Here is a 26,979-nt window from a genome sequence, read left to right as displayed (position 1 = left end):
AGTCCTACATTGAAAATATAGCCCCAGCCTTCTTCTCCCATTGACATTTCAGTCTATTTCCTCCAGGAAGGTGGCCAGAAGCTTCTTCTCTTGGGATCTAAAGTCACTTTTTTCACACTGCAAGAGCCCCAATGCTGCTAAGTCACTTCAGTCGTGTCCAACTCTGTGCAACCCCATAGACAGCAGCCCCCACCAGGCTCCCCCAATCCTGGGATTCTCCAGGCAGGAACACTGGAGTGGGTTGCCATTTCCTTCTCCAATGCATAAAAGTGAAAAGTGAAAGTGAAGTCGCTCAGTCGTGTCCAACTCTTTGCGACCCCATGGACTGCAGCCTACCAGGCTCCTCCATCCATGGGATTTTCCAGGCAAGAGTAGTGCAGTGGGGTGCCACTGCCTTCTCCAGGAGCCCCAATAAGGTCATCTAATAGGAAAGACTACAGCCAACAAGCCCTCCCCATACTGGCGAATTTTCCATTAAGTATTCAATGATCCTCTGTTAAAGAAGCATCAGACATTTAAGGAAAGTAGCCATTATGAAACACAGAAAGCAAAACAATATGGGAAAATATAGCTCAGAGGAAACTGTCAATGCAGTAGATATAAACACGAAAATTTTAAATCTATGAATATTCTTAGAAAAATAAATGAAAAATTATATTCAGGAATTAACAGAGTGATAAACAAGAAACGTTAAAAGCATGTGAATTGGTTTATGAGAATTATGCAACATCTTTTCTGCATAACCACACTAAAAATGCACCATCTGAGGATATTTTGCTTTCTTTAGATCAACTGTGATGCAATTTAATTTTCGTTTTCTCTTTTCTAATTCTTATCCACACATAACTTGGCAGTGTTTTTTTAAAAAATAATTTGACTGTTTCTAGTTTCTTCAAAGCATTCAACTTTATTGTCTCAAAAATTGAAGCTCCTATCTTTTTCTACTTATATTTTAATGGTTTACATAGTATTTAACTAAATTGTCTATCAAAAGTAAGGCCACATCTCTGTCCATGTAGGAACTTAAAACTTGATCCTCACGGTCAGCTGTAGTAATAGGCAATTTTAGTGTACTGTTTATTTTCTACTATGGTTAATCGTATGGTCATGTCATGGCTTTACACCCATCAGACTGACCTGAGCGGGTTTAGTGCCCCTGGAATAAAGGCAACATACTGGGTCTTCTGCAGCCACTACATCATCTCCAAGGTAGTTTCAAGTTGACCAAAAGTTCCACAGTTTCACACTTGAGTGCACCCAAATCTCTCAGATAGATGATAAGAAGTCTCCAGAAGTAATTTCCTGCTAGCATTGTTTCAGAATTCAGATTTTAAAAGATACTATCCTCTCCCTTAAGGACAAATTCCTAATGAAATGAATTATATGACACTTGAGTAACAGCCTGAGGCTCCCAAATCAGGTAGAAAGGACTCTCCCTTTGAATGCATTTAATGAAATTATATTAAAATAAACCTAATCTAAACAGATTTTTGGTTGGGTCTTAACATGATGATATATGACTGATACACAGAGAGAGCTCAGATTTGTTTTTTTTAATGTGTTTTACTTAAGCTCATAATTTATAAAGTCCCTTTGGGGATTTGTTTGATTTTGTGAGATACAATGAGCTCCAAGAGCAATCTGTGCTCCTGGATGTTTACTCTGGAGTTAACAGACTGAGAAACAGAAATAGACATGTATGTGGTCTCTAGTGTATATTTCACAATACATATTAGTATTAGAAAAAGTCATAGTTTTTTAAGTATTAAAGTATTTAGTAAAGTATTACTTTTTATTACTTAAAGTCATACTTTTTAAAGTATTAAAGAACTATTTTAAAGTAAAATAAAGTAATATTTTAAAGTAAAGTACTTATTTAAGTAAAGAAATATTCACTATGAATAGTGAACTATCATTTGCATCATAACATATAACATTATAATGTCACGCACTGTGCTATTTCAAAATTATCTGTCTTTCTGCTGTATAAGACCTAGGCTTAAAGGCAATATGCCTACCGTAACTTCTGACACAAAGTTAGGTCCACAATAAATATCAGTTGAATTAAAATAAAAATTGGCATTGTAATAAAGAGTGCAGGTTTTCTCTTTTTTTAATGTAAGTTCAAAGTACAATGAGAAGACGGGGCTAATAACTAAAATATTCTCTTACGCACAATTGAAGCCAGGTTAAAAAATGAACCCAATCATATTTTACTTCTTCAATAAGAATAGAAGGGCCTATATATAAAATTACCAAAAAGAAAAATTGTTAAGTCTTCCAAGTAAGCATCACACACCAAATAGTTATCATATACTCAAGGAAAGTTATCAGAAATTAGTAAAAATATCTCTAAATATCTAACACAGAATCTTCTCCATTTCCCATTTTTATGCCATTGCTATTATTAAGTTTTTTTCCCTTAAGAATATCTGATGATTCTGCAATTGATGCTTAGAAATTCAGTATACAAAATTCATGCTTCCCCTATTATCAACTATATATTTTATCCAAAAAATAAATAAATTGAAATCAAATCCTTTATAATATTGATAAAATTGATTTTATTGTATTTTCCATAGATAGAAATAAGGTTTTTGGTGAAAATTTTCATTGCAAAGACAATCTACAATTGAATCGGTAACAAACAAAATTTAACTTTAAATGAGTCAAGTATTCTGCATCTGAAACTCAATTTCATAAACATTCAAGATTAGTGAATTTTGGTAGGAAAAAAAGACTAACAGAAAGGGAAAAGACACCTTTTCAACATAGAGCAACTTCGAGGTTTTTTTTTTTTTTTTTTTTTAATTTCTTTGGGAAAACACACAGTATAGTTACTTTTTAAAAAGTCTTTTAAGGAAGACTTCAGTATTTCAAGTCAAGTAGACTTCAGACTAAAAAATATTTTTAAGTTTGCCAAGAAACTGAAGTGTTAAAAATAGTCTTCTTATTTATTTAATTTCATGTTTAAGGAAACATTTGACAGATAAGTTAACAAAATGCAAAAAAAAAAATGTTTACCTGCATTTTTATATAATAAATTCTAGATCTATAAAAAATTTCCTGGTTTTACACAAAGGCCAACTTTTGACCTTCACTGATCCATTTCTATGTTAAAAAAATACAGTATCAAATCTTTCTCCCTCCCCCCCAAAAAACTAGAAGAAATATTTTAAATTGTGAGTGTGTGAATGTAACTATGCATATTCTCAAGTGTACAAAGCACACAAACATCACTTTACTGGAAAAATTATTTTCATCACACTGTAAACTTCTCTTCCTCTACATCTGGACATTTCAAAATAGTCTTTGGTATTACTAGTTATTGTGCTTTGAAATGGAAACTTAAGGGATTTCTGTAGCAGTGCTACATAGACATTTTAAGATATAAATAAGAAAAAAATGCACTTGGAATAAGTTACAATTAGCTGCTTTTGCATAATTTTCAAAAACTACAGTGTATGCCTAGTCACAGTTTTATGAGAAAGAATATCTCCTTTTTCAACTCCTTAATTTTAAGGAACACTTAATCATTTTGGTTAAAAATCCATTTTTGGAGTGAGTCTGATGGATTGCATGACACTAAGCTTGGATGCTCTCCACTTGCTGAAAGGCACATTTTAAAGAATGGATTATATAGAAGTTGGTCCTAGAATAAAAAGAAATAAAACAGACATTAAGTTTCAAGACTCAGAGTTAACTGAGAAACATAAAAAACACGTCAAGGTCTCATGGAAGCTTAAGGTAAACTTAACAGAATAAATATACACCATTCCTAACTTTTAATCTTTCTAAGATCTACCGTGTCCGATTAAATCTTGTTGGTTTTTGGTGCAGGCAATGCAACTTACGCCACCGATGTTTGATTCAAAGAAGGTGCTATATAAATGTTCTAATATTACACAAAACAATGTGCAGGTAAGAATTGCAAGATTCTAACTAAGCTTTAAAACATATGCTTAAAAACAGGGGGGAAAAAACCACCTTTCACGTATTCCCTCAAATCTAGATTCATGAAAAACTACAAAAATTGGGAAGGAAAGTATCAGTTTAGGTATGAAAAGTATGACTGTCACAGGAAACATTATAAGAAACTCCAGAAAAATAAATACGACAACTATTATTAATAATCCACAGAAAGTTGATCTGCATAAATCATGCTCTAAGACATTTTACAACCATTCTGCTCTAAGAGTATTTAATTCATTGATACCTTCTTTCTTAACATAAGGTAGAGATACATAATGACACACAAAGACAGAGAAATTCTGGTGGATAACATTAATGTACTGTTTTGTATATTTTCCCAGATAAGCAACAGGGCTACTCAGAATAATTATATAAAGGGGTGAATTAACTGCACTGAGGTACCTTCTGGATCTCCCATATCTGTTCTCCAGTGGCAACTGTTTTGTGACCTTTGTAGGCACATGCCTTTAGCTGAACAACACCTTGTGCAGCATGAAGACACAATTCCTTTTGGATGTTATGCCGAATTTCACGTTGGGCAGAATATTCAAAGTACTGTGAAAGGAAGAATGCTGTTATTGACAAAAGCACCCTATATCCTCAGTTGCAAAACTGTCAGAAAAAAAAAAAAAATCAGCAACTCACTGAACAATAGGTATCATAATTACAAACTGAGTTTGGGGAACAGAAAAGATTATATACTTTCTCCAGCCTATCACCAATAGTTACTTAATTAAGAAGGTACTATCTTCCTCCCCACGGCAGAAATTGGATGCTATCAGGTAGGACGGAGGCTAGAACAGGTATGCCATAGAAAAGAGCCCGGAATCTTTTAGCAAGCCCATCGTTCCTTTTTCTCCCCACAAGTGTTCCTTCCCTCTTATTCATCTCAATTAATACTACTTTCATTTAAACTAGTAGTATTTAAACACGGTACTCTTGGGAATTCACTGATGGTCCAGTGGAATTCCCTGGTGGTCCAGTGGTTAGGCACTTTCACTGCAGTGGCCCAGGTTAAGTCCCTGGCTGGGGAATTAAGATCCTGCAACCCTCATGCCATGGACAAAAAGAAAGGAGGGGACGCAGTTTTTCCTGCCTCAGTTCCCTTGCCTGTAAAAGGTAATTTAATAGCTCCTAGGTGGCGCTAATGGCAAAGAACTCACCTGCCAATGCAGGAGAGGTAAGAGACATGGTTCTGTCTCTGGGTCTGGAAAGGGCATGGCAAGTATTCTTGCCTGGAGAATCCCAGGGACAGAGGAGTCTGGTGGGCTATACAGTCCATAGGGTCATAAATAGTTGGACACGACTAAAACTGCTTAGCACACAAGTGCACACATAGGGTTATGACTATAAATGGGTTAATATGTGTAAAACACTTAGACCAGTAACTGGATGTGGTAAGCATTCAATTCATTTTTAGCTATTGTTACTATTATTGATGCTTCTCTCTCTCCACATATGCAATTAACTAGCTCCTTAGTCTTTCTGAATCTTCCTCTCAGATGCTACCATCCTACCCATCCTTACTTTCACACCCTCATTTTTCTCGTTCAGGAACTCAAAATCTCTGCTGCAACACCTCCACTTGTACCTCCAACTTCCACTCCTGTAACACAATCCAATCTTGCTGCCAGTTTGTCCTTTGTAATGTAGATTTGATCCCTTATGTTCCCTGCTTAAGTGAATCACTACTGTTGCTAAGATAAAGCCCATACTTCTTAACTGGTATGTGAAATCTTCCACTTTCAATCTTGCATCAAACATCGTCCCGGTTATACACTGTTCCTTTCACACAATCCTACCACAGCAGGACATGTGTATCCACAGCTCCAAGACTTTGCTTTACGGTGCTCTCCCTGGAACACCTCCCTGGATGCTTTTCTGTCTAGTTAACTCCCTTTGATGCTTCAAAAGTCAACTCCAATATTACCTTCCTGCTTTAGTTTTCCCTGAACTTGTCCTGTGCACAAACTTACACTCTCCTCAGGGTTCCCAGAGGCATCAGAGACAACTTCTACAGCACTCTGTTAGAATTATGGTGTAGCTAGCTGACTTCACTGTAGCCCAAAGTCAGGCAGTGTATCTAGTAATGACATCCATTATAAATCAAATATTTCATAATGTTGACATTCCAAAGCGAAAATGAGTGAACATAATTGATTTTCAATAGGGAAGTAATTAGTCTTAGCACTAATATTTATGGAGCCCTTATTATGTGCTAGGCAGGGACTGTTCTAAACCCTTTACGTGTATTAGAGTAGGCACTCCACAAACATTAGCTGAATTAATCTTGAGTTCCCCTGGCCTTAGCCTCATGCTTAATTTATCTCCTTCTACAAATATAATATCAGTCTTTTTTATAACTGATAGCTCTTCAGATAGAGACTGAAAGCTCTTCAGATGGAGACTGAAAGCTCTTCAAATGGAAAGAAAGAAGACTTTCTTTCTTCAGATTGAAAGAAAATGGGTTTAGATCAGGAAAACAACATTCTGTCCGTGCTTTAAAAAGGATAAACTTTAGGACCTCAAAGATGATGAGAAAGGCTGACCAGTACTTTACTTCACTAGTAATATTTTTTTTAAAAACATTAAAAGGGAAGTTATAAGGAATGGAAAATAGTTGAAGATATTTAGCCAAAGAGTATGTAATTAGCTAGCTGAGAACACTGGACAGACTTTAACTTAGAACCAGGACAAAACCGCAAGAAGAGAAAGGGGAAGAAGCAAGGCCTTGGGTAACAAAGTGGTAATGGATTAACCGGCACTCTGCACTACACCAGTATTTAGTCAATTTAGTCACGTAATCAAAATACTCATTTTTCACTTGGCATATTCAAATACCGTTACAATGGAATTTTCTGCTACAAAAAAATATCATTATCTGTCAAGAGAGTAGAAGGAAGCCTGAGGAAATGACCGAGTTAGATGATATCTCAGAAACATCTACCACTCAAGAAACCACAATTCCTAAACTAGTTTAAATGCAGTGCTTGACTGAAAATAACATTTAAAGGAAATAAATCAAAATAAAATCAGTGGCCATGTCAGGGCAATAGAAGCCAGAGTTATCTTCTTAAAATATAAACCAGGAAATAGTATTCTTCCACTCAAAATCCTCAGTTGGCTTCTGTCACACTTGGGATTAAATCCATGATCTTAATGTGGCCAGCAAAGTCCTATACGACCAGCCCCCTAATCCATGTCTCTGACCTCATTTTCCACCCTCTTTTCCTGGACCACTCTACTCCAGCCACACTGGCTTTGTGCCCGCTTCATTACCTGCCACTGGGCCGCTGGCTTTGGGTCCCTCTGCCAAGATGCTCTCTTCCTAAGACACGGTTCCTCTCCTAACTCCTTCAGGCCTCCAGGCTAAGGTCACCTTCTCAAAGAGGTCTTCCTGAACCTCCAAAAATAACTAACTGCCCCCCACACACATTATTTCCCTACCCTATTTTATTTTTATTTATACCTAAAATTACATATTTATTTTTTCCTTTCCTTTTAGAATACAAGCTTCACGAGACAAAGACTTGGTCTTCTTCACTACTATAAGGGAGTGAGTTACATTATAGACTGTCAAACAAATACTTGTTGAAAGAATATGTGAATTATTTAACCATTCCAAAATTTCTAAAAGATGCCCCCATGATATTTATAATTTAAAATTATTTTAGAGACAGAACTATAAAAATATCTTTATGGCAATGACAGGAGAAAAACAGAACATCGTATAAAATATATCTTCAATTTTTATGGTAAAATAGATGTAATGCTATAGAAAGCCTGAAATAAATTTATAAATATTTACACTTAGTGGTAAAGAACCTGCCTACCAATGCAGGAGACTTAAGAGACGCGGGTTGATCACCAGATTGGGAAGGTACCCTGAAGAAGGAAATGGCAACCCACTTCAATATTCTCACCTGGAAAATTCCATGGATACAGGAGCCTGGCAGCTAAAGTCCATGGGGTTGCAAAACAGCCAGACACAACTGAGTACGCACACACACATTTAATGGTAAGATTTTTACAAATGAGGAAATATTTCTCATTGCTCCAAACCCTAATTTTTACTTGGATAGTCCCGTGTTATTTCCAAAAGAAGGCAACTATTTGTATAATTATTTTTTCTTTTAAAATATGGTGTGTAGGGAAATTTCCAAATAGGAAGACATATACTCATACATCTGTGTATATGTATATACATGTAAGTCTGTATATATCTGTGTGTATCTCCATCCTATTTCAGAACTATATCTAACCATCAAGCAATTGATCCTATTCACTACCTATAGCTTTTGGGCATCAGCATCATCTATCTTCAGCAAGCAGACTGATTGGTTTGGATGAGTAAGCATTGGAACTGGATTAAACTGAGGCTGAGTAGAAAAAACATGGAAGTATATGGACCAGCAGATAAACTGGCCCTTTCTTCTTAAAACTGATATCATCAAAGTTCCATCCTGTTAACACAGGGCATCTTGAGTATTCATTAATAATACCATGAAAATCCTCTATGCACATCTTGGACTCTATACCAAAACACTTGCAATCCTGCCCTCCCCCAAAAGACACACTAGCTCCTCTCCTTAGGACAATGTTCTCACTCCCACCAGCTATTTCACTAACTCTTATGTGTACCTTTCAAAAAATGTCCCCAAATGTCACCTTTCCCAGGCAAATGTATGGGCACCCTAATTCAGATGCCCTCCTCCATACCCCCAGAGCACTCTGAAAGTTTTATCCCAGACCTTACCATCCTGACTGTAAATGCCAGTTTTGAAACAGCAATTTCCTGAAGGAGCTGAAATCTAAATTGCTTGAACCCAGCAGCGTACCTGGTATGCAGGGGTCACTTAGTGAATTTGTTGAATTAACAACGGAGAGAAAGAGTCTAATCTTCCGGGAATTAACTTGTAAAAGGCAAGAAAAGGAAGCTAAAACCTGGAAATAATATTTTAATATGTTCTCTATCCATAGTGACATATGACATTTTAGTCTTAATTAGTAAAACAGCAAAAGGGCAGTAACAAGCAAAGATGTCACCAATCAAGGAGAATCAAGAACATACATATTTTTGAAAAAATCTGTTGAGATAATATTGTGGCCCACAAAAGTATGAACATGATGTTATTTGCTGTCTAATCCAGTTAAGTATAGCCTTTATGTATAATTTAGCAAAATCACCATGCTAATAGCCATACAACCTTAAAGGTTCACACAGAAGATCCCGTTTTTGTTTTTATTTCAGATGGCATTATTCTATTATATTCTCATTTGCCTTTCTACTGAATGGGTAAGCAACCTCAAACTGTTTCCAGAGGTAGAGTGAAAATCAAAATAAAGTACCCAGCAACTTCAATATTAACTGTCTAACTTACTCTAAAAGTATTTCACATACCAGTTTACCTGAACATGAAATTGATGTATGGGTTCTGAAAGACATGTAAGAACTTACTTGTGGTTGCAGGTACTAAAGAGAAGGCAGGATTTTTTGTGCAGTGCTCACCTGATTTCCCCCAAGTCCATGACACGTGTACAGAATCAGTGGTTTGCCTCCTTGGTTATTCTCTCCAACATCCAGACATAGAGGCTGACCAACACTTTTAATCTAAAGGGAAATTTTCAAGTTATAAAATTTTTTTAAAAATCTACGTGGTTTATATATTTTCTCAACTAACTTCTGAAAGTAATGTTAACGTAAAAATCTCAAAAGCAATAAACCAGAAAGTATTACAGCAATTTTTCTTGAACCACATAAATATTGGTGGCAAAGAGTACACCAAGTAAAAAGGAACAGGAAAATACTCACATATCCAGATATAACAGGATTAAGGTCTGGCACATACACTTCTGGATAAATATTATTCAGATACCACGTAAAATTTTTACACTGAAGGCGGTGCTTTATTTCAAATCTTTTTGAAAGATCACCAAATGATTTCTGGAGGAAGATGAGAAGTGAAGGGGAATGCTTAATTAAAACAGCACTGATGAAGTACTTCAAATGCTATTATTTGTATTTACATTTAGGTCTTTAAAAAAAAAAAAATTCTGGGCCAAAATGTAATACGCCATTTAACTAGTCACCATTCGTTCAGGCAACAAGTATGCCTGGCTGCTCACTTCTGGCTTCAAAGAGAATCAAGGACGGCTGCAATGCTGACCTTGTGCTACTGTATTCTTCCTTTGTGCCACAAGCCTCTTTCACGGGACAGAGGTCCTAAATGAAATGCTGAAGGCAAACAATGGTAGTGGGGACATTCGAAATGCATCCTAGTTTATACACTAGAGTGGTCTATAAAGTGAGATGTGAGAAACAGCGCCAATGTACAGTGTAATTCATATCTCTTCTCCAGTCAAGACCACAAAGATAATAATTTTTATACTTTAGGAATATTTTTTTCTAGTTTTAAGGGTGCCGCTTACTCCTAACAATATTTCCTAATAATATCCTAACAATAACAATGTTTTAGTAGAAAAAGTCAAGTTTTTAATCAACTATATTTTATTTCCCTTTATCTTATTTAAAAAGGAATAAGAAAATATTTTTTAAAAGCACTTCTAAGTTGAAAAGGTATCTGATATAGGCAAAATTTTAAAGAAAAATTATGAGTACCTAGATATGTGTAAAAGTAAATACTCTAGCTTATCAGTTTAACTAACAAAAATATTTTCTGTGCCAACTTCAATGTTTTGAACCCAGGGGTCTTAGCAAAAGGTAGGAAACTCTAAAGGATTTCTGGGTAGCTTATATATTTTATCATGTAGGTCTATTTGCCCTAGGTAAAAATGGGTTTTCTGGGTCACCTGCCACTTTGTGGGTGACAAGAAATCATAAGCTGTAGTAGTATCCACTCGCCTGCTTAGCCAAGTACCTTATACAGTATACAAACTACCCCATTTGTGTCGGTGGCCCTGGGTGAAGGGCTAGCAATCCAGTCCAGCAGTGCTCTGATTTTGCTTGGTACTGACATGTTATAGGGAGATACCAGAGACCAGAGAAAAAGACAAATGAGGTAACCAGACCTTTATGACATCTGAGGTGTTGATGCCCTTTAATCCCAATATATACTTCCTTACAAACTGGCATGGTTTCTTACAATGAATTGGATGCCATTTACCAAAGCATGTCCTTAAACTGTCTAGTTTAGTTACCACATCCAATATTGAAACTGTTGGGACTCAATTCTAAAGCAAGATGATTCTACAGAGCTTTCATCTAGGACAGGTCAATAACAACCATAGTGCCATGCATTTGTTAGTACGTATTTCACAGCTGTTTTGGGAGACAGGTAAGTATTTTATACCAAGACAGGGAAGGAGAGAGAAGAAATGTGGTGGAGCAATTACTTCATGTCTGGCCAACCTGCCAATCACCCTATAAAGTACCATGACCATTTTCTAGTCTCAGGGGGCTTTGCCAAAGTCACCCTTCCGGAAAGTAGTGGAGCCAGAACTGGAAACAAAAAAGCTTGATATCTTGGTTCATTCTGTCACATCTGACACTGTCTCTCTAATTCAAAATGCCACTTAGCACCTTGATTCAGGAGTTAATCACATCACCTAAAACCAGCTGAAAGCAGTTCCACTTAATCTTATTTTCATTAAGTAAAATATTGAACCAAAGCAGTCACAAAAACTAAATATCTTTCATGTTAAAAAAAAAAGTAACATCAAATAGAATGCCTCAATTTAAAAAATTATTTATTTTTAATTGGAAGAAATTGCTTTACAATATTGCATTGGTTTCTGCTGTATATTGCCTCAGGTTTTAAATTCAGTTTACTTGACTTTAAAAAAAAAAGAGAATAGAGAGAGAAAACTGGCATCAGTTAGTTATATATTTTTGAGTTAAAAAGACCAGCTTCAAAAATACTTTCCTAAAAAATGTTTTATACTTGAGTTGGCTCAAACAAGTCCCAGGACATGTGAACTTGCTGTGGATTTTTACTGTTAATTGTTAGTTCTAACTTACTTGTTTAACAATTTTTGCTGCATCTGTGTTTCTCCTATAAAATATTTCCTTGTATTCATCCATCCAGACTTCTGCAAGGCGAACTTGGTTGCGAGCAATCACCTGAGTGCCTTTTGGGAAGGTATGAGGGCTTTTGCTGCGAAAAACATGTCCAACAACAGAGCAAGGCATAATCTCCAACTGCCCACCACATTGCCATACCTGATAATTAATGATATTTGTTTAAATTTACAGTATTTTAGGAAAATCAAAGTGTTGCTTTTAAGTTCACCTTTAAGATACTAATAAAAATGAGATTTATTACAGCTTTACAAACAGCTTTCTCTGTTCTCTCTCTTTACAGCTTTCTCTGTTCCCTGCCAATTCAACTTAAGCTCTTAAAGAACTATCATTAGGCAGTACAGACACTAGAGACAAAAAAAGTAAACATATTTTCAGAAATTACCTCAACAGAATAGTGATTTCAGATCGCTCATAAAAATAAATTCTGAAATTTCTTTTTTTTTTTTTTTTTGGTCAAAAATTATGCAAGTTCTCTAGTATTCACAGAAGACCAATGGCTCTTCTGCATTTGACTTCCACAGCAGATTTGGAGTAAGTGGGCCCAAACTCTACCTCTTATACATTCAATTTTGTGATCAAGAAAACGATTCCAGACAGTCATTTTTCTAAAACACAACCTATTAAACTTTGTCATTATATATATTCAAAAATATCATGCCATTTAAGAGGGTCAAAAAAACTTATTTGCTTTAACTCTAAATAAAATGGCAAATTGCTAAATCAGTACCTGCTCACTTAGATGTCTTGACAATCTGTTCTGCCATAAATGAAAAATCATGTTTAATAGTATGTGCTAATATTAGGTCAGTGATCACATTCTCTCTTTTAAGCAAGTGAGAAAGCTTAGTGATATGTTCAGTTCAACTATGCTTGAGATTCAACATGTGCTGGGGGCTGGGAATACTCAAATGAATAAAACAAGACCCCTGCCCTTAGGCCGCTCAAACTTGGCTAAGATAATCATTGCCATTATATGATGAAACCAGAGCCAAAACTTAAAACTTCCAACTGTTAGTTCAGTTCTTTTTCTACTACATTCCAGCCTAAGTGATGAGAACTGAATGACAAAGCTATTGAAGAAGATGAACTCATGAAATCAAATACATACATGTAGAGATCTAAAACCTTTATTTCTCATATTAACTTTTAATATGTACAGAAAAAAAGCTCATTTAATCCAAAGAGTTAAATTCAATGTTCTTTAAAATTATATGTAAATGTTTTTCCATTCTGACTCCCTTGATAGTCAACCAATTTCCTGAAGCACTAGATTTAATTATATTTATCTTGGCTGGAATTCAGTAGCTACAAGTGCATTAATTGGTGTTAGTGACTGGACACAAGCATTTAACTGATTCCTCTTGTTATACTGGCAGCTATGAATAAATATATTAAGCTACATTTTAAAAGAAAATATGTTGATTCTAAAATTTCTAACAATTTAAGAAAGCACAAAAAATAAAGACTACATACATCTATGACAATCTATATCAGCCAACTAGAAATATATGTTCTATTGTTTAGTATGTGAACTATATTTATAAACTTACTCTGAAAGACATTTCTATATTTTCACCTCCCCAAATTTCCATTTCTTCATCATAAGTTCCAATATATTCAAAATAGTCTTTTGATATGGAAAAAAGGCCTCCTGCAAAAGTGGGTGTTCTGAAAAATAATCCATTGTCAAACTTTGTTATACAACCAAATAAGAAAAAAAGAACTACTTTAAGAGCAACTGAATTAAATTTACAAATAAAGAGAGATCACAATTTCAAGGCTTTATACAGATTAATAAAAACTAAAAATGCAATCTTCAAAGTCAAGTTCTGGGGGATGGGGAGGAACTATGGTAAGTATCCTTCCCTAGCAGAGCAAAATTATTTTGTCTTTTAACTAAACTTAAAGATTCTTAAGTAATGATTATAAGGAAGACATAGTTAGAGCTCACTTAATTTTACTTCCTACTAGGTAACATTGTGTATAAGCAAGTCCATAAATAAAGTACTTTTTTATTCCTTCCATACAGAATATTCTTCGTTTTTGTTACTGTGAATCACCTTGGTGGAAATTACTGTAAAAAATACAAAGAATGCATAGACATTCAAACAACTGACTATATATAAGACTTTGAGAACAATCGTCTTACTTGATTGGATACGTCTCATCCTTCCTTCTTTGTTTCTCATGATCAGGAAGTGTTTCCCAGCCAAATGAAAGGCTCCAGTCAAAATTCCCACGGTTATGGTTACTTCCATAAGGAGAAGGTTTGTTGAATTCAAATGTGTTCAGATCTATGGATGCAATATCTGGGCTCACGACAGCAGTGTAGTTCTCAGCTATTCTGGCCAACAAAGGTTCTAACCAACCATAGAAACACTCACCTGGAAAGAACACAACTTTAATTAACTAAAAAAAAAATCACTCCAGGTTTTTTTTTTTTTTTCTTTTTGTATTTTGGAAGAGAGTTTGCAGAGAAATGAGAATATCTAAGTCATTATTATTATTATTTTGAACATTTATATAAGGGAGATTTCTTAAAGGTTTCTTGTAATGAGATAAGGGTAGGATGGAAAAAAAAAAAAAAACAGGCAAGATTAAGCATAGCTAAAGAGAGACATTACTTTGCCGACTAAGGTCCATCTAGTCAAGGCTATGGTTTTTCCAGTAGTCATGTATGGATGTGAGAGTTGGACTGTGAAGAAGGCTGAGCGACGAAGAATTGATGCTTTTGAACTGTGGTGTTGGAGAAGACTCTTGAGAGTCCCTTGGACTGTAAGGAGATCCAACCAGTCCATTCTGAAGGAGATCAGCCCTGGGATTTCTTTGGAAGGAATGATGCTGAAACTGAAACTCCAGTACTTTGGCCACCTCATGCAGAGAGTTGACTCATTGGAAAAGACTTTGATGCTGGGAGGGATTGGGGGCAGGAGAAGGGGACGACAGAGGATGAGATGGCTGGATGGCATCACTGACTCGATGGATGTGAATCTGAGTGAACTCCAGGAGTTGGTGATGGACAGGGAGGCCTGGCGTGCTGCAATTCATGGGGTCGCAAGGAGTCGGACACGACCGAGAGACTGAACTGAACTGAAAAAGTGATTTTGGTGGGGAGGGAGTGACATTTTTTTTAACTTAGAATGGAAGTAAAATAATACTGATATATTTAAGTTTCACACTGTGTATTTCTCTTTAAAATGGACTATGAATCAAGGGTGACTTTTTCGTACCACCTAGCTCCAAAAATATTCTGATTTACTTAAACTTGTCTCCCTGAGTAAGGTATAGAAACGGAAATCTTCATTTCTCTGACAAGGTTGTAGGAGAAAATAAGTAAAGGAATCAGAACATTCTGATTTTAGCAACTGGAAAAGAACCATTCAAACCAACTCAGCACTAACGAAAGGGGATGAAGGAGTGGCACAAAAGGTCGGATTCTGGCCCCAGGCCAGGCTCTCACATCACTCTCAGACTTCAGGAGATGTGGCATGTGCAGTCCTCCTCAGGACTTTTCATCATCCAGCCATCGGCAGTCATGGCCCAGGAGGACCCTCACACAAATCTGCCTGGAGGGGAAGAATGCCCAGTCTGCTATTACTGTGATTTTGGAACAGAAGAAGGAATACTGGAGAAGGGGCCATTTCCTTTTGAAAACACCTCTCTTGGATTACTTTTAGACTTCGCTTAAATGCCTGGTATTGAGAGAATACCATGCCTAGTATTGAGAGAATACCGGATGTGAAAGCTCTAAACAGACTCAAGGAAATCCAAAAGCCCTTCTGTAACAATTAGTGTGTGCTCAAAACCATTTGCTTGGTCAAAGAGCACCCGAGGGCTGGCCAATCCAAAGCTAAACACTCATACAAAGAGTAAAACTCAGGAAGCTTGGCGCTTGAGGGACTATGTGACATTTGAATAATACGAATGGTGAACATTAGACATTGACTCTAAAAATAGTCTTCAAGTACCATATTTACAATCATTCACGCTTGAGGAAAAATTAAAATACAAAGAAAAAAATCCAACAGCAACGAAAACAAACAAAAATTAACAACATTCATGGAAAACACACAGGAAGCTATGAAGGAACACCTCTCAGTTGGCACAAGAAGGACTTTATGAATCTTTGAAGGGGAAAGAAAAAAACTGAAATATAAAAAGTAAAAGTGTGAGGACTGGGACAAAGTTTATGATAGAGTTGACCACACACACAAGCAAAACTTTCACTCACTTTAAAGTGCAATATTCAAGAATAATAAGGAAAAACACTTGTTTTAAAAATACAAAACAAGCATCTGAAAAACTGTCCCAGGCATGGATAACTCACTGGGGAAGCTGGTCACTGGAAGACATAAAGTTAAAGAACCTCAAATACAAAGGAGGTAAGATCTTTAAATAAGTGAAAGGAATTTCCTACCCAGAGCTATAATCTGCTTGCGCTATCATTGCTATAACCACCAGTTGGAAGAAAATGCTATTAGACATTTAAAGAAAAGGTTTCCTTACCTTTTGAATTAGAGGGAGGGAGAGGGAAAATGTTACAACTGTGTTTCTCTACGCATACTTACAGTGCGCATCTAAAAATGTGAGCGTTTCGGCTGTTGCTACTGTTGCTCCTAGCAACCTTGCAGTGATCAGACCTTTTCTCTCTTTTTGTCTGACTATTTTTACAATAGAAAATTGTTTTATATATTCCTCTAGTTTATCATGCAAGTACTCTGTAAAAGAAAAAAATCAAGATTAACTCATTTCTAAGTTTATTTTACATGTAACATGAAAGCTAACAAAGAAAGCACAAGGCAATGATCCCTCTATGTGTATAATCTTAACAGTTGTACACATCCACCTCTTAAGATTAAAAATATTATATCCTTAACTCTACTGAAAAAATTACATATACAAATCTTAACTTTTGGATGATTATAATGTATGACATTATAACACACAGTCATCCTGTCCATGTCATGTCAGTAAATACAATGTGTTTGGGAGGAGTGAGAGACTTCAAATGGAATAGACCCCAGGAGTTAAGAACACTCATTTAGAGGCCAGAGAAAAGAGACAAAGGAAAGAAAGAAACTGAATTTGGCCAAAAAGATATTTGATTCTCATTTTAAAATTTTTTTAATTCTTTTTTAAATTGGTATTTAAATCTGGAAATTTATAGAAAAATGTGAAGTCTCAAAAAAAAATTCTCTGACATTTAGCCAGTGGTCAAAATAACTTTAAGACCAAAATCTTGAGAAAAATACAAGTAGAAAAATGCAGGGCTACAGTAGTTTGGGAATATTTCTACAAAGAGTCAGCAAAAAAATTTTGAAAGCTCTAGAGTCTCCTGACACAGATTTTTTCCAATAAAAATATGAAGGAAGAAAAGGGCATGCAAATCAGTAATGAGGTTATAAGCAGGGAAAATCTGAGTTATGGGTGTGTAATTTAAGATCTCAGTATTCCTATTTGGATGACATACATACTAAGCAAGAGTTAAAATAATAGGTAAAAGGAACAAATGTCAGTCAAGTTACTCAAGTGTTGTCCATATTTTTAAACAACTGCTTAGGCCTGTTTTTTCACATTAAATGCTTGATTCTTCGTTGAATATATCATGTAGTTCTTCACGTGGCCTTCTTGGGCCATCACCCAGACTCAAAAAGACTTGGGAATATTGAGAATGCCAGCAAGCCTCCTGGGTAGATGTTTGCTTCTGCCAGATTTCAGAAGCAATTGAAGGTGACTTTGACTTTATCTGTAATTATGCATATTTTTTAATTCTCCTGTGGTGCAGAAAGGATAGTTGCTTATTTAAAGCTTAAACATTCATGAAGGAGGGAAGAGTCCAGGAATAACATTTGGGGAAAAGTAAGTGTTATCTAAACATTACTATCTCAGAGTAACAGATTAACTTTTTCAACACCTTCTAAGTACCTCAAAACTAATTCTCTGAAAGACAAGTAGGATTGTAATTTGTCTTAAAAAAAAATAACCATCAATATTTCTGCTTTAATGATAAATTTACAAAGCAGAAACTTATAAAATAAAAATATTTCTAATATCTTTATGGGAATCAATTTTTTAAATGGAGTCACTACAGATTCCTTCAATAAACCCTCTCACTGTTCACAAGTTAAGAAATTTTATTCACCCAAAACTTTTGAATTTCCTGTAAATTCTTACCTGCCTTTTAAATTTAACCCCCATCCACACTCTCGATTTTATGAATTTAAAAACACAAAACCATGAAGTCAAATTTCCTGGGTCTGATTTATAGCACCATTATTTTTAGCTACGTGAACTTAGGCAAGTTATTTTACCTTTCTGTACCTCACTTTCTTTACCTATAAAATGAGAATAATAGGATTTACCCTCATAGGGGATTGTTGGGAGGATACAATGAAAGATTAGTTATACAAATAAAATATTTAAGACAGGGACTACCTAGCACATTGGGCTCTCCTGGTGGCTCAGATAGTAAGGAATTCACCCACAATGAAGGAGACCTGGGTTTTATCCCCGGGCCAGGAAGACCCCCTAGAGAAGGAAATGGCAATCCACTCCAGTATTCTTGCCTGGGAAATCCCATGAACAGAGAGAAGCCTGGTGGCCTATAGCCCATGGGGTCACAAAGAGTTAGACACAACTTAGCAACTAAATAACAACAAAACTAGCACATGGTCTATGCTCTGGAAATGTTCATTATATCTTGTTTGGTATCACTGGGTTTTAGCTATCTGTTAATTGATAACCCACATATTCATGCTTTTCCGTCAAGCAAATTGAAGTCAGGGACTACGGTTTCTACTTCACAAGCTCCTTTACAATAACTAGGGATACATTTTCCACAGTGGGTACTCCTTGGATAGTTCTCTGACTGAATCCAATAAGACAATTACACTACTATGCAAAGATAGCCCTTTGTCAAGAAAATATTTCCAAATCTATTGTTGATTGCTATAAAGAATTACAAATATATATGTGAATATATATATATATTCAGACACTTTAACCAAATAGCCCTGCCATTCCAGACTAATCTAAAGATATAATTCAAAAAAAGGAAAATAACAGAAGTACAAGGGTATCTATTACAATATCATGTTATAGTAAGACTAAGGCATACACAAATTATATGGTTAAGCAAAATGTGTCTGGTTCATTACTGCCATTAAAAGTAAGTTTTGAAAGTAACAGAAACAGGCTAAAAACAATGTGATGTGAAAATGTCAGATTTCAAAACTGGTTTTCTTTCATGGGTATAATTATATAAACATTATATATTTATTTAGATAGTGATTAGGAAAGAAAAGATTGAAATGGCTGAAACAGAAAGATTATAAATGGATATCATCCTTTATTCTGATTTCCTTTCATTCTATTAATCTTGCTGTGCAATTAAATAATATGTTACTTTCAACTGAAGACTTGCTAGATGTAGCCTTATTGTGTCCCTGTTGTCCCACTTCTTTAAAAATCAACAAAATAAAAATTATCTGAGAAAAGAGCTCAAGAAACCAAAGCAAAAGATTTCTAAAATAAAGTTCTGGGTTTTTCTTTTTTTTACATAAAACACACAAGAGAACTTAATCAGATATCACTTTAAAATCCTTGGACTTTGGTCCAAATAGATACAAAGAATTAGAAAAATATGGAACAAATCAAGCAATAAATAAACCAACTGATTACAATCGGATGGTGAAGCAACCTGGCTCAGAGGATTAAAGATTCAAATCAGAAATCTGGACGTAATGTAACTTGAATCTAGGGAACTTGAATAATAAAGCTTCTCTATTTGGTGGATAGGTTTTACAGCTAAGTCAAAGATCTCTGATTAGGAGCAATCCTATTCCATCTGGATGTTAATTTAGCTCAATCATATAACCTCTATTCACTTGGGCTATTTTATTTTGAAACCATAGGGATGTCTAGAATTGTATGTAGAAATATTTAAATAAAACAAGTTAATAATTTTGTGCTTTGTTCACTTACTATCATGTCTAAAATCTGGATATATCCTATAATTAATTGATGACATATGACATAATAGGCAACTTTTTTCCCCCTCATGGTCTATAGCAATGGAAAAAAAAAAGTGAAAGTGTTCGTGGCTCAGTCATGTCCAACTCTTCAACACCACGGACTGTAGCCCACCAGGCTCCTCTATCCATTGAGTTCTCCAGGCAAGAATACTGGAGTGGGTGGGTAACCATTCCTTTCTCCAGGGGATCTTCCCAACCCAGGGGTCAAATCCAGGCCTCCTGAATTGCAGGCAGATTCTTTACCATCTGCGCCACCAGGGTAAGCCCTATAAAGTAATGATTTACTTGGTGCTTGAATTTGATGGAAGAATGTCATCATCATTTCACAGATAAGGAAACTGCTCACTAGTGTTTCCAAAAAGCTGGAATTTGAGTTTAAGAAATCTAGTTCCAAACTTGGGCTCATTCAGGAATAAATTTTGCATTCATTGAAATAATCTGTACCTGTTTGATACCCAAAATATTTGTGATGTTTGAAAATACAGCAAATTAGAGTATTTGTCCAATTATCCTGTGAGTCCAACTGACAATGTGTAACTTAGCAACTGACTATTGACTTGTAAACTGAAGTGAAAATTCATTAACGATTTTATCTAGCTTTGTAAGTGGTATTAGAATATTTAAAAGAACCAAAAATAAAACAGGATGTGGTAACTCCTCAGTAATTTTTAACTACTCTTTTATATTATTTATTAATATATTATTTATATTAATTCATCTAATCTTTAAAACAACCCTAGGAGTTATATATGCTGACTTCCCTGGTGGCTCAGAGGTTAAAGTGTCTGCCTGGAATGCAGGAGACCAGCGTTGGATCCCTGGGTTGGGAGATCCCCTGGAGAAGGAAATGGCAACCCACTCCAGTAGTCTTGCCTGGAGAATCCCATGGAGGGAGGAGCCTGGTAGGCTACAGTCCATGGGGTCGCAAAGAGTCGGGCACGACTGAGTGACTTCACTTTCGGATCTCCCTGGTGGCTCACACGGTAAAGTGTCTGCCTGCTGTGTGGGAGACCTGGGTTGGATCCCTGGGTTGGGAAGATCCCCTGGAGAAGGAAATAGCAACCCACTCCGGTAATCTTGCCTGGAAAATTCCATGGACTGAGGAGCCTGGTGGGCTACAGTCCATGGGGTTGCAAAGAGTCAGACATGACTGAGCAACTTCACTTCACTTCACTTCACTTAGGAGTTATATACTAATATATTTCTTCAATTCTAAACCATACAATTATATACTTTTTATAATCAATGATATGTTAGTTTAGTTGACTGTAAGGGTCTTTTTTTCTAATGATACATAAACTAATAATGTATCTTACAATAAATTTGATGAAATATGACATTTTCCCCATTTTACAGACAGAAAAACTGAGTATAAGAGGGTTGAATAACTTGCCCAAGTTGCATAGCTTGTTACGACCAGAAATGGTATTCAAACCAAGCCAGCCTGACTCAAGGCTTAAGTATGTGCTCCTAATCATGTCTTTTAAAGGAAAAATTCTCACACTGAGGACTACGAAACTATAAATAACGGCGTTTCACACACTTATAAACTCCAAAATATCTGAATATGGACATCCTTGGATTCTCCTTCTACCCAGCATACACAGCATTCGAGACACTATATTCAGGCTCTGAAGTGGCATACAGAGCGTAAATACAACCAAAAAGACTTTGGACAGCACCACATGGATTTACTCAGGAAATAATCTAATTTGCATGTGCTTTCTTACCATCTACACTAGCATCATCCACCAAAATGATCTCCTTCAGCAGTATGGCAGGTGAAGAATATAGCACACTGTAGACAGTTCTAAGCAGCGTGGACCACGCTTCATTATGAAAAACTATTATGACACTGGTGGTAGGCAGGGGAGGACAGCGCTTAAATTTTTGTTCAATACATCTAGAAAAAGTCAAAGTAGAAGAACGATAATGAATTGTATTACATTATTTCACAGCTATACCATTGCTAAAATTATCATTGTTTTAATCTTTAACACAGTAGAAATGCTGGTGCATAGTTTATTTCTATGTCATATGATCTGAATGCTATATAAAGGCAAACAGATTGAAACAAAAGTTTTACAAATAGACCACTCACCTAGAGGTCATGTCCACTGATACTGATCACATGTCATGGATTAAAACGTGCTCTTGTAAGCTTTCTCAACAATATAACTTTAAATATAAATAACATTTTAGATAAGAAAAATAAACCTAGAAGTGAGCCAAACTGCAAAATGGCAAATAAGTGTAACTGCTCAAATTAAAAAAAAAAAATTTTTTTTCTTTCATCGTAGAAATGATGCCTTTCTCTTAATATTTGCAATTTTTAACAATGCAACTTTATTAAATTAATACTCATCTTTGTAGAGATTATCTTAGATATTTGCTAAGTATGTAATATTTTCTGTTTAATCAATTTCCTTAACCTATACCTGAACCAAAAGAGGAAAAAAATTCACTTTCCACAAAGCCTAATTTCTTATAATGATCATCAGAGGCAAAAAGTTGTTAAGTACCTACCATATATCACATGACTTGCTGTGTTAAAGATTTTGCTCCAGTAAGGAGAGAGATCCTAGGTGGCTTATGACTGATTAGTGATCCTACTCATTTGCTAAAAAACATTAGTTATAAATAGATCTTGAATTCACTTTTATAGCAATGTCACCCTCAAGGAAAATAATCTTCATCTGAACCCACTGGGATGTGGGTGGGTCTGTACAATCTCCAGCCTTTGAGACTAGAGATGACCACAGTCCCTCCTCAGCTGAGGTGAGGTGAGGATCAAACGAAATAACATATAGGGGAGGCCTCAAAACACAGTAAAATCAGACAGAGTGAACCTGGGACATAAAATATGTGTGGTTTATGGTAAAGATTAAAACAACTGGATCTTTGATAACCATAAACGGTTGTACACTTTTGGAAAATGGACTATGAAATCCTCCCACACAGTCAAATACCACTATAAATAGTGTGTGAACAATCAAACAGTGCTGGTCAAATCGAAAGGTAGGGAAATAAATCACTGTCACTCGTGGAGATAAGAGCCCAGCACACTTTCGTTGCTCTGCCAGGGCCGATGGAACAACCAGAGCCCCCACAATGGTACTAGAGGCCTGGGAAAGCAGCCACCCTAAAAGAGATATTCTACAAACTCTCACTAATTACTACTCTTATAGCCATACATCAGTATGAATGTGTTTCAGATCCTCTTCTGAGAGATCTTTAGGTTGAAATATTTGTAGTGATGAAGGAATTAGATTAGGGGTAAACTATTGAGAGGGTGTCAATACCACTGAGTAGGAAAAGGGGAGGAAGGTTCTGCATGAAATTGATTTTTCTCTCTAGGACTGTCGTGAAGCATATAGCCAGAAGAAAATAATAGCATTCATCTGCACTGGTAGATGAAAACAACTTGTTCTAAAGTGAATTTTGGATAAACTACTCATCTACTCATTAAAAATAAAGTCCAAATACAACCAACCAATTTATCTATCCTTGAGTTAAAATTACACAGAAACAAACAGCGAAATATAAGTTTGTATTTTTAATACATGAAGTTTTATAAAACAACAAAGTATAAGTAAAAATTATGAAAAACTTCATACTATAGTATTTTTTTAAGAAAAGAGAAAACCTTATTTGTTGTCTTATAAGCATTTGGGGGAGGAAGATTTGAGATTAAAACAAAATTCCCTATATTTATTTGCCATGTGACTAATATAGTATTAGTTAAGAAATATAAAAAGTTTTTGAAGATTTAAAGTAGGAAACTTTACAAAAATTCACACTAGTGAAATGTTATTTCTTTAATCTCATAAGACTTTCAGTTTAAACTAGGGTTTATTTGCCTAACTGATAAGTACTAATATCAAGTAAAAGTGTCATTAATACAAGTGATAATAAAATTTCACAATATAATTTCATAAACCTCATTTATTTTGAAACAATTAGCATGCTCAATTTATGCTTTAAAAGTTGTTTCACATGTCATTTAAAGTAGTGAAATTAAAATAACTTGCCAAAGTAATTACAGATTCCCAGTCAAACCATTTGAAAAAGTTGGCATATAGAAATGTGCTTAAGTTATCAGTCACAAGACCATCTGGCTTTGGGAGAAACTAGATCCATATTTCTAATGAGCATATAAAAGGTTAGCAATTCTTCAGAAAATGTTTTTATTGCTGACATAAGTTAAAACTATGGAAATATTCAATCTTCAACTCTTCACAGTTCTAAGTATGCACTACTGTCCAAAAAAAGTTTCTTTGTCTGTTTAGCTATTTTGCACTTACTTATTGATTAACATTATCGTATATTACTATAGATTCTCAATGCTATATTGGGGAAAAGGCTTATCTTAGGCTCATTTTGTCATGTCAAAGAACAAAAAGCATGCTTCTTGATTTGTGATGGGGATTACTTTTCAATCAACACTTCTTCCAAAATCAGTAAAGTGCCATAGTGCATTTTAACCTATCAGCATAAAAAAGGAACTATACGGTGCCCTGTTAGAAGAGGTAGAATATTTTCCACTCATTTGTTTTTTCACACATTCATTTAAAATAATAAGCAATTTAACCCTGAATCATATACATTAGAATAGAGCAACAGAAATCTAATTTACACAGCTTCAGTACTGAGGGACTCATAGTTGGACCAGGTATTCATGATAACAGATCAAAGAAAAATATGAAGAAGGCAATAGACCTAAGTCTACCAAAGTACATTTCTTCAGCCACACTTATAAATTTAATTCTCTTATAACTAGAAAGCAAAATATGCAGGCACTGTTTACAGTCTGTCTAGCTTGCACTTTTAACAAACCTACAGATTCCTGAAAGTGCTAAAATTCGTTTTCACCATTTCAGTTCAAATAGAGTATTTGAATACTACCTCAAAGATAACAAAACAGTTAACTAAGAACAAAGAGTCAGCACAGAAGAATCTGGGGTGGGGGAATGTTAAGCAAAATATATTTGAGATAAACATGTAAACAAAGTAACAATAAAAAGCAATTCTGGCCTTTCAGAAGCTAAAGGGAGAAAACTCAATAAATACAAGAACTTGTTCAACGATACCCCAGAGAAAGAATTGCAGTTGAATTAGTAATAATGACAATATTGGCTCTTAAAAGAAAGGTTACAAAACACAGGGCATTCTGAAATATAATTATAGCACTAAAAGTAGCCACAGAGTCTGTGATTTAGCTCATAAAGTATCATTATCTAATAGCTCCAAAATCTTGGCACATTTTTAATATTTCTATTCTATAGCAACACAGAGAAGAACAGAAATAACTCTTCTACCTCCCACATTTCCCATAAAATCCACCCCATATTTCCTGCTTAATAGATGAGAAAACTAAAGCTTTTAAGAATAAAGGATTTCCTTGTGTTTCTATAGAGGTCAGATCTAGAATTCTGTTTCCTAATTTCTAAGATGGTAATTTTTCATGTATGCAATGCCTCACCAATCATAGATACAGAAATCTACCCTCAATAATAATAAGCAAAAAATCACTGAAACAGATTAAACAATTGGTATTTGCTAATTCTTTGCTTCAAAGTGGCTAAAGAACAAGTATCACCTTAACTAACGCCCCTTCCAGGCAAACCCTCGAGATAAATACTAAACAATTAATATGCTTCAACATACTCAGGAGGTCGAGTGTCTGGTCCAAGATCTCGGTGTAAAGAAATCCTGTCACTTGCAAAAGCATTAAAACAGTGTTTTGCTTCTCCGCGTTCTTTTTCCTTCTGCTCTTCAGCACTTAAATTGGTTGTTTTGAATGCTTTACCAGAAGCACCAGGTGCGTTAGAATCCTGAGGTGGGCGGTCAAGAACAGGTTTCAATTCGGCTGCTGTATAATATCCTTGCAAACAGGGTCTCTCACCAGCGTCAATGTTTTGCCTGACAGGGGCTCCTATTTGCATTTTTGGCATGGCATCTTTAATATTGTTTACAGCTTCTATCATTAAATCAAACATCTTGTTTTTGTTTTTCATGTTTCTTTCCATCCTTGATTCCTCTTTGGAATACTGAACACTTACTTCTCTTTGCATTAAAATCAAAAATATTATAAAGAAAAAAACTACTGCACCAAGCTTCCAGAATTTTTTATGATAATGTCTTTTAAGATGTAGTTTCACTAATCGTTTTAGGTGAGCCATTCTGATATGAAAAGCTTGTCACTTGACAAATAATAGTTACAGTTTCCTCTGTTATGTATATTTTTTATCATAGATTTGCTGGCAAGAAGGTTTCCTTAAATTGTAATACCTGTAAACAGAAATGATAGATGGTATTAGTAGCTATTCATTCCTATAGGCATGGTTCACTTCACTCACTCAGACAACAACTGAACATAAGCTGTAAACAATATACTCTTATGGTTAATAATAGTCAAAGGTATCTTGGCCTCAAAAAATTATACTTTGGGGAGACAATTGCTATCGTTAACTATAATCTATTGGGGTTATAAAATATTAGAGATTTCTCTCCAGTAAAAAATACATTATGTGTTAACTCTGGCTACTATCTACCATATAATATGTATAGGTTTTATAAATATATTTTGAGTTTAAAAAGAATTTTAGTTCAATAACCAAAAGGCCAAAGGACTTCATTAAACTGATTGTAAAGGAAGGGGTAATCCAGAAGAAAACAAAAGTACACTGACAGGTACTGTCAGATACACATCTAAAATAGTGGTTTTTAAGACGTTCACCAACAATCTAAAGTTCAACTAAATCAATTAAAATAATAAAGCAACTTCACCACCAAGTAAACCAGCATCCTCCCAAATTTGCGAACCCGATAGTGCTTGTGAATTTGACATAACCAATAAAGACTGGAAAATTAAGATACTGTTATTATAATGGCTATTTTTCATAGCTCACACAAACACAAAATCTAGTAGCC

At 35.2% G+C, this 26,979-nt stretch overlaps 1 protein-coding gene across 1 annotated transcript; it reads right to left on the bottom strand.

The window, feature by feature from the left end:
• Positions 1-3,529: 3,529 nt before the first annotated feature.
• On the bottom strand, positions 3,530-26,228 carry GALNT3 (polypeptide N-acetylgalactosaminyltransferase 3). The gene is made up of 10 exons (XM_052635520.1): positions 25,714-26,228; positions 21,777-21,949; positions 16,582-16,731; positions 14,163-14,397; positions 13,564-13,681; positions 11,951-12,151; positions 9,785-9,916; positions 9,482-9,583; positions 4,375-4,527; positions 3,530-3,652 (listed from the first exon to the last, which is right to left on the bottom strand). The coding sequence occupies exons 1-10, from the start codon at positions 26,226-26,228 to the stop codon at positions 3,530-3,532; spliced, it is 1,902 nt and encodes a 633-aa protein (XP_052491480.1).
• Between the last annotated feature and the right edge of the window lie 751 nt (positions 26,229-26,979).

Source organism: Budorcas taxicolor, chromosome 2 (assembly GCF_023091745.1).
Source record: "Budorcas taxicolor isolate Tak-1 chromosome 2, Takin1.1, whole genome shotgun sequence".
Lineage (NCBI taxonomy): Eukaryota > Metazoa > Chordata > Mammalia > Artiodactyla > Bovidae > Budorcas > Budorcas taxicolor.
The sequence above is the reverse complement of the archived record's forward strand: the minus strand, read 5'-3'. Positions and strand labels throughout refer to the sequence as shown.